The 21,177-nt window shown below is 39.6% G+C and overlaps 1 protein-coding gene across 1 annotated transcript in view; it reads right to left on the bottom strand.

The window, feature by feature from the left end:
• Positions 1 to 21,177, bottom strand: part of MAP3K5 (mitogen-activated protein kinase kinase kinase 5) — a 104,062-nt gene that overhangs the window by 61,852 nt on the left and 21,033 nt on the right. The window contains exons 2-3 of the mRNA XM_058836631.1: positions 7,257 to 7,396; positions 4,498 to 4,521 (exon numbers count right to left, since the gene is read on the bottom strand). Coding sequence (XP_058692614.1) covers positions 4,498 to 4,521; positions 7,257 to 7,396 — 164 coding nt within the window. The remainder of the gene's footprint in view (positions 1 to 4,497; positions 4,522 to 7,256; positions 7,397 to 21,177) is intronic.

Genomic DNA, 21,177 nt, shown 5'->3' with positions numbered 1-21,177 from the left:
TTGCAGCCATGCTACATCTTAAATGCTTGCTAAAAATCAGCTTACAGTCTATATGGTCATTTGACATAGGAAAAAAAGTTACCAACATTTTCCTAGGAAAGTATGTGTTAAATATATTAGTCAAGAATTCTAAAAATTAAAGACTAGGCAAGAGACAGTGTTGTATCATAAATAATAAATACCACAGTTATCATTTTCAATGAAATATTTACTGAAGGCTACACAGCTTTTTTACATACTTGGATGTCAAATTAGCCACAAATCTCTTGTTGGCTGGATGAAGAGTATTAAAAATATTTACCCCTATTTCCATGGAGAAAGAAGCCAACAGTTAAACATACCCTATGCTACAGTCTTTTAACAGCAGCAATATGGAGATCCTGAGCTTGCAGATGACTCTGGAATGCCCAGAGTCACAGAATGGGTCAGGTTGGAAGACACCACAGTGGTCATCTCGTCCAACCACTCAAGCAGGGTCATCCTAGGGTACATGGCACAGGACTGTGTCCAGATAGCTCTGGAATATCTCCAGTCAGGGAGACTCCACAATTTCTCTGGGCAATCTGTTCCAGTGCTTGGTCACCTGCACAGCAAAGAAGTTCTTCCTCCTATTCAGGTGGAATTTCCTGTGCCTGCCCATGTGTCTGCCCATTGCCTCTTGTTCTAGTCCTTGACACCACTGAAAAGAGCGTGGCTCCATGTTCTTGACACCCTTCCCTCAGATACTTATAGACATGGATGAGGTCCGCTCTCAGCTGTCTCTTCTTGAGGCTGAACAGGCCCAGCTCCCTCAGCCTTTCCTCCCAAGAGATGCTCCAGTCCTTCCATCATCTTTGTTGCTCTGTGCTGGACCTGCTCCAGGAGCTCCATGTCCCTCTTGCACTGGGGATCTCAGAACTGGATGAGTTCTCCCACTCACATTAAAGGAGCGCTACACCAAACTCTCTCAAGCTACACCTTAAACAAGAGGCAATTAGGAAAGGCTGTGGAAAACCAGTAAAAATTACAATCATAGAGGCATTGAATGGTTTGGGTTAGAAGGGACCTTTAATGTCATCCAGTTCCAACATCTCTGTTGTGTCCAGGGACATCTGCCACTAGACCAGGTTGCTCAGAACCCCATCCAGCCTGGCTCTGAACTCTTCCAGGGATGGGGCATCCATAGCTTCTCTGGGAAATCCGTTCCAGTCCCTCACCTCCCTCACAGTACATAATTTCTACTTAATACCTAATCTAAACCTACCCTCTTTGAGCTTGAAGCCATTGTCCTTTGTCCTATCACTACAGTCTGATCCCTTCAAGTGTTAGAAAAGCAAAACCCTACTAATGGTGCCAGGCCATACAACACTAACCCTGTCATTTAATCGCTAATGCCTGCATGTCAGCTGCCCAAGAGAACAATTCCCATTGCCTCCAAGGGCCCTTCTGATCAGACTAGAAGCTGTTTTGCAGTCTCACACCCCAGGCAGCCCTCAAGGCTAACCACTTCCCCAGCCTGGTGCAAGCAAGCAGCCTGAACTGAAAGGTGTGCACTGTGTCAAGGTGTAACTTACTGCAGTGGGTTGAAAACCACATATAGAATGCATTCATATTAAATACTCAGATTCAGCAAGAAGTCAAATTTTTAAAAAATTGAATAGACCTGCAACTTTCCTCCAAACGTGATAGAATTTAAACTGTGGTGAATTATGATGAAATTAAAACTGGTTAGCTAAAACTAGCAATATACAGTCATGAACCATAACCTTTACAGCAACCTCTTATGACTGAAAGTGTTTACAAGTAATTTCTAGAATGCCTCTGCTGCTTGACTGACCCCAAAAATCAGATAACAGCAAAAACTAAACTCAAACTTTCAACCAGCAAAGTAACTACCTCCTGTAAAAATGTATGGTTTTGGTATTACTGGAACGTTTGGAAAAGGTCCAACTAAATAGCTATAAAACCACATATAACAGGAAATAAGCCAATGTTATCTTGTACTGCTCTGCTCAGACAGGCTCCAGGCAGCTTATCCTCACTATGCAACGTTGTATTGACTATTAGTAGGAAGCACAAAAATCACATCAGAAGAACAAAACAGTTGTCAATAGATTTTTTTATTTTTTAATCCCACTTATTTTTAGGGATCCAAGTTTTAGGAAAAGCAAACACAAGGCATTTCAGTTAGGCAGATGCACACAAACTTGTTTTACAACCTTTTTAATCCCCTGGTGCCAAGGATACCACAGTCCTGATATGGTTGATTGTTTGCATGCTATTAAAATGCACATTCTAGAATAGCAAGACTGAAATCCTTGCTTATCCATATGTGAATTTTATTATATTTTCATATCAGTAACCTCACATGACTGTTTTTGTTAAGGGTGGGCATCAGAGACATGGCTTCTGTCGAACAGAACCTTCATCATACCCATTTATCCAAGAATCATAAAATTTATGAAGAAACATTATTTTTATGAAGCAGGTATTATATTCAGTAGTTAGGCATGCACTGGCATTGTGAAAAATCTACTTCCAGGTAATTTGGCTGACATCATGCTGAAAAAAGTGATGAAAAAGGAGACAAAGGAGCTGCTAAAACCATTTCACTGACTTCCCTGTTCTAATCCCAGGGAAAATACTTCCTCCCAGAAAAGATGTTATGTGGGTGTGCTTGAAAACATCTGAGACTTTCAAGGAACACATTCTTTTTCTGGCATACACTGAAGCATTTCTAAAAGTGATAAATGACAGTGTCACAGTCACCTATCCAAATTTAAATGGAAAACAGAACAATCCTTTCTGAAACAGATGAAGGCCAAGTTATCTTACCTCTCCTTGAGCTTCAGGGACTGTCATTTAAAAACAGGACAAGATGACATCTCCCCTTTATTCTATTGTACCAGTCATCTCCTGCTGGCTTCCTGCTAAGAGAGCTCTCCCTCTACCCTCCCAGGAACATTACATTAGTCACTCATCATTTTCTCTAGGTCCTGGGCCACCAGAACAAAAACACAGAATGTAATACATTCATTTACAAGAAAGGCCTTACTGTTCTCTTTTCATTTTATGGAAAAGACCTAAGTGATCATTTCTTCCACTTTCATTAGAGAAAGGCGAGAGATTTCTAGTCTAGCACATCTTTCACAGCCTTCTGTGAGTGTCTGAAAAGCACTTTTTTGGTTAAGAGCTATACAAAAACCCTATAAGGAAACCTCTTTGCTTTTTTGGGTTTTTTTTTAACAAAAAAAAATAAAAAATCTGTAATTTAAAATGCAACATTAGACCAAAGCTCGCACTGGTTTTGAAGCCATCTTTAGAAACTCCATGCAGAGAAAAGAAAAGACTGCATCTTTTTCAGAGAGTCATATTTCATACTGGCAGAAGTAATTACTTAATCTACTGTCAAATAAAGAAATAAAATCAGGAATGCTGCAGATTTCATGGCAGTGAGGAAAATAAAACCTGGTCAGTTTCTGAAATTAAATACTTCATATGCTCCTCCAGAAATTTTTATTCAAATATGTGGAATAGTGCAGCATGCACATAGCACCTCAGGATATCGGCACAGCACCGACTAGCCTCCATGAAATTATATCTTAGCAAATGTGGCTACCAGTAAGTCACGAAGCAAAGCCAAGAACAACTCAACATGCCAAATATATATTCTGACATGACTGGCCCTGCTGCTCCAGAACAAACCACATTGAATAAGCAGTGTTCTCCCAGCCACAACTCTGCCTGTCTTGAACTTGGGAGTGAAAAAGGAAAGGGAGATTTGGAAGGTCAACATCAGAAACCAAAGGGACACCAGGGTGCAGAAAGCTACAGTTTAATAATGGCTGGCACTCAGACCACCAGGATCTATGCTGCACTTGGAATAACAGGCTCCAGGACTCAACTTCCAGAAATAAATACTCTCTTTATATATGTATTTTATACATATAGACACATACATCTATATAAACATACATAGATATATCTGTACATATATATATATACACACACAGATATACATACATATATATGCACATACATATATTTACACACACACATATATACATGCATACATATATATATACACACTTCTTTTCTTCACAGCTGTAGCCATGGGTTACTAAAATGAGCAACAGTTTCCAAATAACTCTATTTTCTAATAGAGTATTTAAAAAAAAACCAACAAAGATTAAATAACACTGTACAGAAAAAGGCAACAAAAAAAAGAAGATAAAATAACAAATGCAAATGGGTGTGAGATAATATTACAGACAAGTAAAGGCAGCAGAGCAAATAACACTGATAGATAGAGGCAAGGTAAGAAGTGAGCCTGGTACCTAGCAACCAAGTGATATACTCATATTTGCTGCTAGAATTTCCAGAATTATACATCTAACTCAGTAAATGCAGTAGGAGAATGTTCAATGATTGAAGTGGAAAACAGAATATAAACAACATTAAATGAAACAGAAGTTTGGAGTGTTTATAATTCAACTGAAATCCATGCATCATACTTACATTATTCTTCTGGCAAATAATTTCCTGAAATAAAAAAGAAAAAAAAGAAAATAATGTTGATAGAACTAGGAAAGATATCTGATCAGTATGACTTTCTAATATTACTGTTTGCATACATGAGAAGAAAAGGTTGGTTGACAGATGTTTTCTATGCCTGTGAAATCAACATAAATGAGGTATTGTCTCAGAAGAGACAAAATTATTATGGAATCAAGTAGATACATACAACTTGTATATACATAAGAGCATACCTACTGTCTGCATGTGAATATACATTTGTATGTATACACATATATACATGGCCCTCCTGTTATAAATTTTCCTAGAGGGATGACGTCCAGAAGTTATCTATTACTAAACATATATTCATATCTGGAAAGTCAAATATAGAAAGTAACATTTTGCTAACAGGAAAAGCAATCAAAAAGAATAGTAAAAGCTGTATTCATATGAGGTTTTAAAATATTCCAAAACTGCTTGAAATTCACTTGGCTCTAATAATCAGATGCAAAGAACACATCTTCACGTTTTCAATGTGAATTCTCAGAGAATGAGAAGCACACACAGATGGAAAGAGCTGATTCCTGCACACTAATCCAGGTGATACTCAAGTACCAAGGTGATAGCTCAAGTGCAAACCACTTCTGAACAATGATCATCTTGCTTCCAGTACGATTTGTCAGCAAGTTCTGATCCCATTGATAACCACAATAGATTTATCAGACAGCTTTGCCTCTGCCACTGACACTGGCGAGCAGCTTCACCAGCACAACAGCATTAAAAACAAGCACAGTGTCAAACCACGGTGCCTCATACTTTCCATGTTGCTTAAGTCAGGCTTTGATAAAACTGCTCTTTTCTCTGTTGAAAGGGGCATGTTTCACGTATGACTGTTTCTAGCTTTCCAAGTGGGGGTCATAAAGGTCTGGTCAAATCCCGCAGCATGAACCGGAACATCTTCAACTAGATCAAGCCGATCAAAGCCCTGCCTAGCCTGGCCTGAATGTTCATGCATAAGAACATTTCACCAGCAGAAGTTTACTTACATTGCTTTGTTCCCTGATTAAACCATGTCCTGCAGTTCTGTATTTTCTTCATTTTCAGTTCTTTCAGTTTCTGAATTCCCCCTTCCATGTAAGATTAAAACTGCACATGCTCTCCTGCATTGCTTCTACTCTTACCTGCTGGCTGTAACAAGTACAGGAGCAAACACTGCCTCAGAAGACACCCCAGGGTGTGCATAGCTACTTTTATTAGGCAGCTACTAAATAGTATGGAAAGGGTCTCACTCTTTGACTACTTCCCTACAGACTATCAAGAGCAGAAACACAAACCCAGTTCAAAGCTAAGGGAGACCAAACAGAGTCTTTCAATCAGCAGAGTACTGGTGGCAACTGTGACATCCAAGTCTCCCTGCACACAGCTGGGTTTCCACCAATGCCAGTGGGAATATAGAACGTGACCCATTTACAAAGTCCAGCTTCTAAACTAGTAAAAAGTTCTTCCAAGTGCTCAAGAAAGCCTGATGCCTCACCCCAAGTGATTTCTCAGTGGGAGTTGGGTATTTGGCTCTTTGCCCAGTACAGTGAAATTCAACTCTGCTTATACTGTAGATCACTGTACCTTACACAATTGAATTAAATTCCCAGATACATCTTCTATCATTAGCATTATTTTCAGGGCTTTTATCTGTATACTCTTTGTGTTGCAAAAAGAAGGGAAAGTCCAGTTAGCTGAGAAAATTTAGAGGGAAGAGCAGCGGAAAGAAACTGAGTTACCAAGCACGTCCCTCCCAAATATTGGGCCAACCTGAAAACTGTGGGACAGAATCATAACTAAATAGCCTGCACTTGCCAGAAGCAGTGGAAGCAAACCCTTCCTGAGTGGTGCTGGTGCCCAGACTGCAGTCTGACTCACCAAGCTGCTCACTCTAAATTCTTCTTCTCAGCAAAGCCTGGAAGGGAAGCGAAAGAGGATAAAACACCTCCTGAGTAAAGCCAATGCATCTGAGAGAGGGGAAGTAATTGGAAAGACTGCCATCCAAATTGTCAGTCCTTTGCCATCATGGAAGTTGCTAAACCTTTTGGATAGTTGCAGTAGGAAGCAAGTATCAACTCCTTGACTGATAAAATTCACAGCCCCATATATTATCTTAAAACACCCTCTTGCCTAAAACCAAAGTACCATATTGTGCACAGAGGCATGAGTTTTGTTTTTACTGACTCCATTACACTGCTGCTAATCTCCAGCTCAGCAATCCTGCAAGTACCTGATGCAAACAGCTATAACTCAGGAAGATTTAGCAGGGGGTATCAGGAGGCCCCATGAGGTTTGGCAGAAAACTGTGATTTAGACAGAAGCTAAAGCCTAAGGATTATTTTGCTGCCTACACACTACCACTCACACAGGATTGTTATTACTGTAACAGTTTACCACAAACACCAATAATTCCACTGAACGACAAAGTCTTGCATCTAGTTTCTCATCTCAAATTTGGCAAACTTCTGTTTCTGTAAACAGCCATTTAACAGCTGGTTATTTAACTGACTGCGATCAAGTAATCTAAATCTTTCTCTTTAGAAAACTAAACTGAGTTTTTACAGCATTGCACTGCAGACATCTTTGCCAGACCTGAGAACATTTTTGCTCTTCTGCTCTGAGCCACAAGTGGCAGGTGTATTTCTTACAGAAAGAACCTATTTCAAGTGTTAGACTAGCTATGACTTGCCCTCCAACCCCCTTTTTCCACCCAGAGCTACCTTCAGTGACTGTAGAGACTCTGCATTTGTGTCACAGTAGAGGATAATGTTGTTAGCCATGCTGAAGCTCTCCCTGACTCCAAGGTGATAGAAGAGGGAAGGTTGACGGAAGGCGTCACTCATCTCTACAACAGCAATATCTGCAGAAAGAAATAAAAAAAAAATAAAAAATATTGTCAATGCTACCCCTTTCTGACAGTCAAATATATCTAGGTCATGTTTCTTTACCCAATTTATTTTGGTAAGAGGATCTGACTTTAAGTAGGAAATAAGAGAGCTAGAGGGATTTTATGCCGGAATTTTGAACACATCAGGATGTGGTTTCGTTTTTTTCCTATTTCACTATTACTCCTGTATTTTTTCATTAAATGAGACCTTAAAACGGTAAAAACAGATAAAACACCAATCAAGAAAAGGAAAAAAATTCAGTTGCTGTCTTGGATAAAATCTGCTTGATAAATCTATACATCGTGAGTGATAACCTTAGGGAAAAATAAAAGAAAGAAAATGACATTTAATGTGTTTTACCCTCTGTGCAAGTCACACTAAAACTTCATGTAATATGTATGTAATACAGATTCTGTACTAGAACTTGGAAGTAAACAAACTGAAAGGTAACATTCCAATATACATTACCTATTTATCTTAATAGATTACCAGATCTATTTTGATTTATATAGAAAGATGATAGAATGAGAAAATGACAAGGAACAGATGCAAAGAGGGAGTGAATGTATAAAACCAAAGAAAGCCCCGTATAAGTAAAAACTTAACTGTACAGATAATTCTGTTCATAATAAATTTTACCTGGGCAAAAAATGCATGTAAGCACATACACAAACACTTACAGAACAAGGAATGCAGGTCCACAATTTCTGTTAAACCATGTGTTTATCTTGATCAGACTTGCACCAGTGTCCAAGTATAAGAAGAGGCCATTAACTATTTCTGCTGACTCTTTGTAAGATTCCCGTTATATCTGCCAGTGTATTTCCACTGCAAAAGTCTTGTGGAATCAAGAGAGCAAAGCAAGAAAACTGACTCATCTCTACCTCTTCCACAAACATCTTTCTGTCTTTTCACCCAATTAATTTTTTTCCGTAGGTTTCTAAAAAAAAAAAAAAAAAGGCAGAAAACCAAACCCAAACCAGAGAAATATGCTTCTGCTAAGAGTAGAACAAGAAAAGCAGCCTGATTTCCTGATATCTCTCTATGCTTTCCCATTCCTTTCATGACTGAAAGGATAGATAGCAAGACAAGCTCTGTAGGAAAAAACCTATGGACCCTCAAGTTTCTCTAATTAATCAAGAGATTCTACCTCTAACCACAACTTTTCACCTCACCTATTAGATCATGAAAAACTGAAATGAAGATATTCAATAAAAGATAAGCCTTAAGAGTGGTCACACTCTTAAGTGGGGAAGCGGTGTCTCTCCAGCTTATTGAAAAGGAATACCTTTGAGACATCTACTCTTCACTAATGTTTTTATGCAACTGGCCTGCAGGCTTATAAATTATTAAAAACCTGAAGGAAGGATAGATACACACAGGGGAAAGAGCAAACATTTGCCTATACAAGCTCAGGCTCTTCAAGAAACAAAGTTAAAAGAGAGGAGACTAACAAGGTACATAAATGATGTTTTTTCACACTTAAAAATCTAATATTAAACTTTGTTTTCTAGGATGCATAATTTGCATTCCAAGCATCTCCCTCTGTCCAATTTCACATAAATATTTGCAGTATGGAGGCCATCAAATTTTATTGAAGTAAAAAAGGCAGCGCACTACTTAGACTACATATATACTCACTTTCATTCATTTTAGGAAACTGAAGCATCACAAAAGCCAAACAAGAATGACAATATTGCCACTATATTTTGGGTGAGATTAGAGTCTGTTTATTTTCTTCCAAAACTTGCCGTAATACAAGTTATATTTTTAACTGCTCTTACTCACATAGAAGTCTAATCTTGAACAATTCTAAATCTATGGTACATATCTGTTAATGCCAAGCAGAAGGAAAATTTGCGCAACTTGCCATGACTTAATTCTGCAATCTTGCAAGATAATGTGCTCTCACTAGAGTTGCAAAACTAAGATTAAAAGAGAAATATTACTTTAGATGGAGACTGATCAAAACCATGTTACAAAAAACCACTTGAGAAATCCTACGTTAAAATGGCAAGTTCCTAGGATCACAAGGAAGGAAAGAGGAACTAAAAAAAAAATGATGTGTGTATATACATATTACTGTCAAGCTGGTCAAATCCATTGAACAGACTCTGACACAGGACCACACTGTAGGAAACATTCTTGGGTCCAGTACTATCCTCATCACAGTAATAAATAAAATAATAAATAAAATAAAAAATAAATTAAAAAATTAAAAATATTTTAAAAAAATAAAAAATTAAATAACGCAAACCATACAAAAACCTTGAGTTACTTATGCAGAGGAGGGAAGGACCAAGAGCAAAGAAATGTTAGTAGGAAAATTACACTGAGATACTGGTATAAACTCTTTTGTGATACTTGTATTTCTTATGTAACTAAAGAGGATCTCTTTCCTTTGCATGTCAAGACTTCTGTGAAATCCTTCTGGATAATCTCATTTGATAGATAAAGCAGCATCTTCCTTAGAATAGGTCCATCTTTTGTGAAGTTTTCCTGCTCAGTCTAGCAGTTATGTATTTTAAGATGAAGTGATCATTTTGAGATGATCACTCACTACAATGAGATCAGATTTCTCATATTCAGGTTAGGCCTTGGGGCAATTTCCAAGGGGAACAACCCAACCCTGACCTGCGATTCCAAGTCACATAAGGTAGAGGAGTGGTAATGGTTCCTATAAAGCACCTGAAATGTACCAGTGACTGCACTACAAAACAGCCAAACACTATATTCAGTTACATAAAATATGATTAGAAGTTTAGCAAAGATGAGGCAAGACTGATGGTATTCAGGACAAATATAAGCAAAAGTATACATATGTATATATCAAAATTCTCACTAGTTTGAAAGAGACAGGATTTAGCTAAGCCCAAAAGAACTGTTTGGTCATCAACAAATGAACTGCCATAATCCAACATCAGGTTCTCACTCTCATTTCCCCCAGACAAAATTAATCTAACCTTCTGATGCCATAGAAGTTTTTTATTTGCTGGAGAACACAGTTTTGTAAGTGGCAAAATGTTATTTCAACAAAGGTGGAGGAATCAGCTCTACAGTTACACCAGAACTACCCCCTTACCAAAACATCTGTGGTTTGAGTTTCAAGGCATGTAAAAGCCTGAGGAATCAGAGTAGAGCCTCTCTCAACAGCTAAGCCCTCAGGATGAAGTACTCTAAAGATCAGGAACCTCAGTTCACTGATATCAATTCACTTCCAATGCTCTTGCACACCTTCAATGTTGCAGCAGAGTCCAGCAGACTAATGAGTAGGGTGGGTATAGAAACACACTGCATAAAACAGGAAGACAGAAAAGTGCAAGAACTTCAACTTTTGCAACCTCATAGGCTTCAAGAATATGAAATTTATTTTTGTGCCGGAGACCAAAGTAAGGGATAAAATTTACTCTGTCTCATGAAAGTAGACCTGGTGACAGATCGCTGATACTAAAGAAACCATGTATGGAACAGTCTTTATGTTTTCAAGTCACCTTTGACGTTACAGCTAGAAAGTCTTACAGTAAGTCTTGCAGTAAATTATTGTCTTTTGATAGTTTATGAACAATAAAGTAAGTCTAGTCACAACCTTCTCTCCCATCTCCTTAAACAACTGGCATGCCTAAATAGTTAAGACAAATGCATCATAAACATAAGACTAGAGCTTCTTTCACCCTGGCCGAGGTAGCAAAACCAGCACAAATAAGATCAGCAGGCAGCTCAGCGTTCATGTCCTAAATCACCCCGAGCTCTGTCTGCCTGCTGACAGCAGCCAAACTGCCTCTAATGAAGCTGCCTATGTACACATTAGCTGAGTAACCTCACACTGAGCTGCAGACACACCAACAGCTACTGAGCAGTCACAATCTAGCCTGTTATTAGGCTAACTAACATCTACACCAACAATAGCTTGAAACACACTATGACACATTCAAGAGAACAAAATATCACTGCAGTGGTAACTGGCTTCTTATTACTCTGAGAAACCAGATTCATGAGCTGGAATTGGAGGCAACCCACTTGACCCCTTTTGCCTGAGAAGCACCAGGAAAGTACACATCTCTGTGAAGTTTGGCAAAGATTAAAACTATCTTACCAATTATTAACTGTGTAAATCCATTTGGTTCTCTTTAAGCTATCTGTGCAAAGACTGAGAACCTTACATGTAAAATCTCTACAAATTAACTTGTCTTAAGAAATGGTAAAAACTCAAGGGTATACACATTAACATGACCAAAAAAGGCTAAGTGTCTGTTACCACTGAAGATGAATAGATCACGCGGACACAGGTCAAGGTGAGGTGTAAGAAAGAGCCGAGTTTATTTTTCTTCCCAGGATTTATAGGCTTCTTATCACGGCCAGGGATTGGATCGTCAGGATAACACTTTCTCACTGCACTGGCCATGAGAGATGCCCATCACAAGACGTGTAACAGAAAGAATGTACACATATCTATGTTTACAGTTACTGTCCTGGGAAAGTCCTTAGAAAACCATGTCAGCAAGCTCAGAAGCTGAGTTTTCAGGGCGACAAATGTCCATTAGTGGATACAGAGCCCTTTGCTCTTGGCTATTAGCCATGCCTTTAGTCACCAAGACAGTGATAAATGAAATGCAGTGGTCAAAGTTCATCTCCTACTCATTGTTTTAAATGTAATAGGGCAAAGAAGAATGTTTAAGCAAGTGCTCTGAGATATCATACATGTACACCACAGTTTTTGATACTACCCGCTTACTACAGTGCTGCCAGGAGAAGCAGTGAATACGAACAGAGCAGCTATACGACTAATGAATGTTTATGTTTGCTATTATCTTCTGATTAATTGCTATTAAACACATGACCATTGCCTTTACATTCACTGTCCCACAATCAATCAGGGGAAAAGGAAAGATGATAACGGCAACTTCTGACACCAGGATTTTTCGTTCTTTTCCACTTGAGAGTTAAAAGAGATAAAGGTTAAAAGATACGGTTCGGACAGAGATATAGAAGAAAAGAAAGGAGGGAAAAATTTATTTCAGTGCAAGTCTGAACACCAAACTTACTTCATACTGCAGTAGCAGCTCTCCATTCAGCCTTAGAAAGATGATATGATGACACTTACTATTGGGCAAACTTTCAGTAGCAAGCAAGGAATAGCCTTATCTGCTCCAACTTCTGTATGATTCTCTGTGCTTAGCATAGATATCTTCCTGTTTACCAGAGACTGCCTGCATGAGGTAGGAAACCTGCTTTGGCAATCCAAATACGTCAGTACAGATTGGTATTTCTGGTTCAACCGTGCAAACCACAGTGCCACTGAGTTGTCAACAGCATTGGAACCAGACATTTCCTGTCAAGAGTGTCTCATATGGCTCCAAGACCGGAAACAATTGATGGGAGCCACTGAGGTGAGAATACCCAAAAACAGGTGAATGGCCGACCTCCCAGGAAACCAGTCCAGCCAAGCCAGTCTGTTGGGAGAAGCTAACAAAAAAAAAAAAAAAAAAAAAAAAAAAAAAAAAGCCTTTATAAGGGTGTCTGAGGCTTGAATACGGGGAAGGAAAAGCAGGTAATGATGGCACAGGCAAGTTAAGCATGCCATATACTAGAGGAAAATCAGGGTATTTGTAGAGGCTTGAATTGATGCACAAAGTAGGCTTAAGGGCCCCAAGACAAAAACATGTGATGGACATGGGCTAGTTCTTATCTAGTGAAAAGCACTATGACTTAGGAATCTTATAGTAATCCTGTCTTGAGCAGTCTCATTTTTATGCAATGAAAGAAGAGATCCAACATCAATGAAGTACAGATCAGAGCCTGTCCTGCAATCTACTCAAAAGAGAGTTTCTGAGCACAAATTCCCAGCAGATACAACACAAACCCAGCTGTCTGGTGGGTTGTCATGCTGCATAACACAAAGTTGAGCTAGAAATAATTAGACCACTTAATACTTGCCCAAAAAGCACCAAGTTACCTTTGGATACAACAGGACCATTTTACCCTCATGCTGGTATTATAAGCCCACTGTTCCTCGAATAGCTAAACTGAGTTGAGCTGCTCTTGAATTTCAAAGTGAAGTTCTACACCTACACTCATAAGTAGAAAGGTATGATTTCGCTTCAGATACACTCAATAAACAGCTGTTACTGTTAGGGGTGGTTCCAAATCTCTTCCACCTTTGTATCAGATCTAGTTTGGTCAATACCCAGTGAGATAACTCAATCTCTCTGTTTGCTTGGAGGGGTGGGGTAAGTGTGCAGGATCAGCTGACTCCTGGATCAGTTAGATGATGTCACTTTCCATCCATACAATCATTAGGTCCTATATAAAGAAGGCACCAGCCACCACAACATCTGCAAGGATGCAACAGAATACCTACTTACTTCTGCTTGAGAGTCACGTTTTATTCCAGGGGGTAGGTACATTTTAATACTCCATACAGACATGGATGCAACTTCCACTTGTTCAAGAATCCCATATATAACATCACAGGAAGAAGAGTTCCTTGAGGAACAACGCAGAAAATAGATACAAATGCATAACATTAGGCATCTATGGCCATACTGACAGACTCTAAATTGAGCATGTGACTCAGTTTAGGTCTCTAGGAGTCTGCTCATTAACAAAAATAAACTAGCTAATTCCATAAAAGCAATTTTTCCTCTTTTTGTATCAGTAAAAGTTGTTCATTTCTTTCTAGCTAAGGTAAGATATAGGAGCTACATAAGTTAAAGGCTGACAATGTGCAAGAGCAAATATAAGCTGTCCCTGTATAAATTTAAACTAGAAATCACAAGAAAGTTCATAATCTACAAATCCAAATGTCCTGAAGCACCCCCTCCCCCAAATGTTTAACTGATTTGTGGTGATCTGCTGTCACATAGGAGCATTACAAAACTTGCACTCTGTCCCACAATATATTGAGGTGCTCCTTAGTAAAACTTGTGCAAATTGATTCCTGCCAACTTTTGTAGTTAACTGGCTCAGATCATTCTTATAAAATCAAACGCAATACTTCACCAAGTAAAACCAATCAAGCAAGGAGGAGAGAAAAACAAGTTACTTTTCTTGTTACAACAACAGTATTCAAGATCCTCCAAGTCAAACTCTGGCCTTTTTGTCTACACTGTGCTTCAAAGATGTGAAGGGAAAAGAACCCCTTGTTTCTGTAATCAAAAACTGATGGGAGATAAGCTGAAGGCAATTATCCAAATAAAACAGCAGAAACTGGCAACGAACTGGTAATACAAAGAAAGTTATAATAGCTGTTCAAAAAGGAATGAGACAGGAAGATAGAGATGACAAACAATAAAGGGTTCTGTAGGAATTAACACACCAAAGCACATATGGAAACCTAAATTACTGTGTCAACGATCTGAAGAACGGAAACAATATAGAAAGGCTTTCTGATAAAGAAAAAGAAAACAGAATAAAGCTTGAGTTTCAAAAAATTCTCTCTCTTGGCCCAAAACCAGGATTGTAATGTTATCATATGATTCCAACCCCCAACAATTCAAAAAACCCACTCTCTTGATGCATGTGGGAGGAACTCAGGATCAGGCAAGAATAAAAGATGACAAGCAAACAAAGAGCCATTTATCCAAAAATAACCTCAATATATTCACACTCACTGCATCTGTATCAATCCTAGTGAAACAGGCTCCCTAGTACCAATAACACCAAATACTGAAGACTACTTTAACTCTGAACTTTGCATCAGAAAAAATACTCAGACCTCAATGGGCTAACTACTGAAGCTCAGCTAAAGGCTGGAGCACATTACAGGGCTAGAGGTAGGATCTGTACCAAATGTTATTTAAGCAATCCACAGACACAACAGCAGAATTAGACAATGAAAACAAGGCAAGCTGTACCAAACCAGTACTTTTTATTCAGAGGATCTTCATCATTGCAATTTCTTTTTTCAAAGACCAAACACTCCTTTGGCCTGGACAGAATCTTAAGCAGGAGATAGATAGATAGATAGATAGATAGATAGATAGATAGATAGATAGATAGATAGATAGATAGATAGATAGATAGATAGATAGATAGATAATGGTATTTGTATGATTATTTTGGTTTATGTTTCCATGTTATGTGCCTTTGAGATGCAAAATAAAAGACTGACTATTTATTCTCTGGAGAAGTGACTGAGTCTGCCCAAGAAGAAAGAACTTCTATGAACACCGGCGTGCCAACAGAAAAGTTCAGAGAAGAAAGGAGAGCCCTATGAAAATCAGCCAGGTCTCAGGGGTGGTGGAAAGCTTTCCTAAAGTCTAAGTGAAATGTAGAGTTTGCTGCAGCTCAAAAGTTGCAGAGAACATTAAAACCAAGGAAGGAAACAACAATACACCTCAAGGACACAACAGGCAGGAGAAAAAGCTGATCAAAAGTTCTTTTTATTTCTGTCTTTCCTGTTCTGTTTATTTCTGACTTAGTGACCTGAAGTTTTCTCCACCTAAGAAGTCTTCCAGTTTTGGGTTTTTTTTCCTAAAATCTAACTATTTTCACTTATAACACAGTTATACATTTGGTTTCTTTGCTCAGCTCACTTTAACAAAAAATGTCTAGGCAGATTCATCTCAAAGTTTTAAAAATTAAGTCTGGGTTTCATTGCAGCACCTGGAGTGATCACATCTAAACTCTGTTTAACTCATCATTTCTTCTTTGCCAGAAGCCAGCAGACAATGTGGCAGAGATGGTAAGAATGGTGCAAATAAAGATTGAGCTTTATTAAACAATTCACACACATTTACAGAAAAAATGTTGAGCTACCTAGAAAGCTGAATATCAACAACTAATTTAATGCTCAATATTATGTGAACAATTAGAGCTGCTTTTCTTCAGGTATGTTACTTTGCATTCACTATCACTGAACTTCAGCTGTCCTTTACCTGCTCATTTGCCTGGTACCATAAAACCTGCAATTCTTTACTGCCTATTCTTTAAAGTTTTGACAAGCCTGCACATTAGCAAACATTACCACCACCCTTTTCACCAGAAAGAAATTTTCAGATCAGCAGTGGAGCTTCTGAAAAGCCCAATTCAAGAGAGAAAGTACAGAACAATCATTTTAACAGCCTGTATTTCTACTGGCAAACTTCCTTCCTTCCAAAACTTACCTTCTGTTCCTTTCCCTTAGGAGTCCACTTAAGCGTTATAAGGATGTCATCTCCAGCCATTTTGTCCCTTTAAGCATATTTAGTAAAGTATCCCATCAAAAACTTCTTTTTCACAAGAAGAGTGTGATTTCCTTCTACAAAAAAATCACTTCAACTCCTCCCTGCTGCCAGATTTTACCCATGAGTCTAAATGATGTATTCTTCATTTATATTTTTAACCCATTTTCCCTAATATAATACCAATATCATCTCCCACTACAATGCTGCCAACATCAATTAAAGTCAGAAGCCATGCACCAAAAAAAAAAGCAGTCTTCAGTATTACTCATACTCTTTTGGAAACTGTCTTAGCACGGCTTACATGCCTTTTTACACATTTTTAATTTGTTTCCTCATCTGAACAAAAGTTCACCTTCCAAAGGGCATCATTCCATTTCTTCATCTTCCAAGCAATGCCACCTGATGTGAATTACTTTAAAATTTCTGTTAATAAATAGCACACGTTTTCTGGAAGGAATTTTCCTTAGGATGCCTTTATGCCATCTGAAAGCTCTTCCTCTTTTTAGCTAATCCCGTCAATTTCTTGTTAAGAAGCTTGCTCATTTTTACACAGGTTCTAGTAGAAATGTGGCCTGCACCAAGAGGAGCTAAAGGCCTAAGACAGACCACAGACTCTTCTTAAGAAGGCAAGAGCCACACCCATTAAGCCACTGAAAAGACTCTGGAAATGTTTCTAATACAAAGATGCACAAATACTTCCTATAACATTATTTTCAAGTCATGAGAGTTAATGTTTTCCAATCCAGTGATACCAGAAAAGGTTTAAACTTAGAAGATTCATGAGCAGCAAGTACAGACTGAAAAATAAATATAAGCACTTCAGATTATGATTGAGAGGAATGACAGGTTTGTCTTTACAAACAAGCTGTGGGTCTGCTGATAAGATGAAACTATCACTGAGAGGTAACAGAAACAATGGGATGGATTCCCTGAAAGGTGAAAGAGTCACACTGGGGAAACACCATAAAATTCCACAAGGGTTAAGAATTAAGAAGGGCATTATGCACTGGAGGAGGGGTGGAGGTATCCCAGGTATCAGGCATTCTGGGAAGTCTGTACCTCTCAAGTCCCTCAGCCTATGGGGAAAGAGAGAAAGGGACGGGAATTAGGATAAAAGGGAGCCTGTACCCTCAAAAAATTTGATAGCCCCATGGCCTCTCCCTTTATTTGAATAAAGTAAAAGGACTCCTCTGTGTCCTTTTTGGACATAAACCTCTGGTGTTTGTGGATTAATTTTCCTGACAAATGGGGCCTCGTCCGGGATATTTCCACTGTCTGTGGTGGCGGGCAGTGAGCGCAGCTGAAGGTGCCTCACCCAGTTTTGATGATCAGCTCCCCTTAGTGGTGGCCAGCACCGGGCGATCAATCCCAAGTCTGCCCAGGAGACAGATGAGTGGCGGACCAGGGGGGTCCATGAAGAGTCCAGAGGGAAGGATCACTGAAAATCTCACTGGTGAGTAAAACGGGATCTTCGGGGAGAAAACCTGGGAGGGCACCCATGGAGGATACCACAGGTAAACCTGGGAGGGCACCCATGGAGGACTGCAAGGGTACAGCGGGGAAGGGACCCCGGCAAGAGGGATGACGATCCCCAAATATCTCTGAAGAATCCCTTGGAAGAATGTGGAGTTGGTTTACACATTCTCCCAGAGGTAATTAAGGATATAGACATCCAAAGGGGGCAATAAGAGAAAACTGAGAAGGGGTCTTGACACTCCATGCCTGGGGGGGGCAATAAGGGGAGTTGAGAAGGAGTCTTGACAACAGGGGATGGACGGATCATGTTGGTGTGTTGGAACAGAATTGGTTAAAGGGGAGTGTGGAGAGATATGGTTGAGGCAAGGACCAGAGTGAAGATGTGGGACCAGAACCACGGGCTGGGGGCCTGCTGGGACTCAGCGCCAGGCAGTGCCTGACCCTGCCAGCCCCAGGCAAGGGTGGCAGTGGCTGCCGGCCCTGTGAGGCTGCAGGATGCCCTGGCCGCCTGTGGTGCTGCTGGCTGTGCCTACCAGGAATGGGGAGGGGCTGTTCAGACAATGTGGCAAGGCAGGGAATTAGATCTGGTATATGGTGTGTGGTAAATAGAGTGAGAACAAAGAGGAAAGGCGAAGATGGTGGCAGAATTTTTCCAGCCAAAGAGGGAAAAACTGCAGGGCCCAAGGGGTCCCCTGGGACAGAGGAGACAGGGTCGGCCACAAGGAAGTGGCAGAGGCATTCTCTCCCCAGCAGGGGAGATCCGACCCAGACAGTGGTTGGGAAAAATCTGTGGCACTGTCTGCAGGGCAGAGGAACACTGAAAACAGCAGTGTCTGCAAAAACAGCTAGACTCTCGAGACAGTCCAGAAGATAAGAGAAATGGATTATTAAGGGTGTCAAAGGCTCTCATTGTACCAGGAATCCACCAACCTCGAGCCTTTGTTAACTTTTAAAGTGGATTGGTTTGAGAGGAGGTGTGTGTCTTAGTAAAAAACAAGGACCTCTCGATCCACCTTAATTTTTATCCCTGAGGGGGAAAAATTGTCTAAAGAAATTTTTTTTGATTGTTCAACGGAGTTTTGAAAATTGTGGTTTCTTTTGTGGGCTCAGAAGTTTGAACACATCTTTCTCTGAAAGAATTGTAGAAATTGTAGGAAATGAATTTTGAAATTTAATTAATTTGTCTACATGAGGTTTTGTGCAGAGCTGAAAGGCTCCAGTTTGGAGGGGACTACACCCCTCTGCTTTTTGTATGTTTTGTTGTAAAAAGCCAGAATTGGCAAGTTTCTGTCATGAAGCCAATTCTGCAACTCCTACCTTGTGGGGAACTCCCCCACCAGTCTGTGGTTTGTTGTGGAGAGCTAGAATTGGCAAGTTCTTATCCTAAGGCAAATTCTGCAGCTACAGCCTTGTGGGGATGGCATCCTATGGAAAGCCTAGGTATTGGTCATGCACTTCCTCTGTGAAGGCTGTAAGAAAACTTTAAGGGAGAGTATTTTTTTATCTTTCCTTAATAAAGTTTATAAAATGTTATAAATATTAAGGTTTCCTTAATTAAGGTTAATTTGTTAGTCACCTCCCTACACCTAAGATGGACTTGATGCAAAAAATTTGGATAGGGAGCAATTGGTTACTAAAAATAAAAAATGTGATGTGATTAGCTTAGGGCAGTGGCATTGCTTGCTGCTGAACTAGATCATATTTATACAGAGTCACCTGTTTTGTTTGGGCAAACTTTGCAGAAAATATTAGGAGAGTTTACTCCACCCTCAAGAGTTAAGTTGTTGCAGTATATTAATAGTAAACAAAGTCATGCTAAAGGAATTTTGGTGCAAGAGCATAGAGGAACACAAAGTCTGTTGCCTATCTTTCTAAACTCATAAACCTGATACCCAGAGGCTGCCTCATTGTCTGCAGAACTGTGAAGCCACAGCTCTGATGGTGGCTGAAGCCCAAAAGCTAACAAATGGGAAGGTACTGATTGTTAAAGTTTCACATCAGGTTAAAGCTTTGTTAACTGAGAGAGCCTCTAGAGTGGATGACAAGTGCTTGGTTATTACAGTATGAGTCCTGTTTAATGGAACAGGAGGATTTAGAATTTAAAAGCGGGGAAGGGTTTAACCCAGCTGCCTGTTTGAATGACCCTGAAGAGGGGAGCCAAGGCAAATTCCATGACTGCATTCAGGTAATAGATCTGCAGATTAGGGCGAGGAAAAGATCTACAAGATGGTCCATGGCCCAAGGGAGAAAATGTCTTTATTGATGGGTCTTCAAAGGTGATAGAAGGAAGGAGATTTACAGGATACTCTGTCATGAATGGAAAGCAATTAAAGGAAGGGTGAAGGTTACCAACCACCAACCACAGCTCAGACAGGTGAGCTGTAAACTCTTGTAAGAGCCTGTGAATTATCATCAGTAAATGTATTTACTGATGATAATTTACTGTATTTATAATCAGTAAATGTTTTTACTGATTCTAGATCTGCATATGGGGTGATACCTGCATTTGGAAAATGATGGGAAGAGAGAGGTTTATTAACCTGCAGAGGAAAGATGCTAGCCCATGAGAACTTAATCTCCCACCTATTGGAGGTGGTGAATTTACCAAAAAAGGTAGCAGTAATACACATCAAGGGGCACCAGGCAGGGTACTTGGAAGAGGCCATAGGAAACAGACTAGCTGAAGCAATAGACTCAAGGGAACTCATTTTACAGGAAAGATTCTTAAAAGAGTAATGGTTGCTTCAGGGATACACTGAAACCTCCATACTCCCTGTCACCCCCAGAGTTCAGGCTGGGTTGAAAGTATGAATGAGAAAATAAAGAAACACTTTCTGAAACTGGTGATAGAAACTAAAATGCCATGGGTATAGCTCTTGCTGCTGGCTTTGGCAAGAATAAAGGCCAGACCCAGGAGGGATAGGGCCAGACCCTATCCTGGTAATTCTCAGCCTGGGAGGGGGTAAAGATAAGTGATGTATATTTAAAACAATTTGTGGCCTGGATACTTGTGAAATCTCTTTGACAGGAAGCTCAGCTGACATAGACCCTGCCTTTGGACTTTACTGTTCACAAAAGTGAAAACCAGGAGATTGAGTCCTAGTTAAAGAGTG

This window comes from Poecile atricapillus, chromosome 3, assembly GCF_030490865.1.
Source record: "Poecile atricapillus isolate bPoeAtr1 chromosome 3, bPoeAtr1.hap1, whole genome shotgun sequence".
In the NCBI taxonomy this organism is placed as follows: Eukaryota; Metazoa; Chordata; class Aves; order Passeriformes; family Paridae; genus Poecile; species Poecile atricapillus.
The sequence above is the reverse complement of the archived record's forward strand: the minus strand, read 5'-3'. Positions and strand labels throughout refer to the sequence as shown.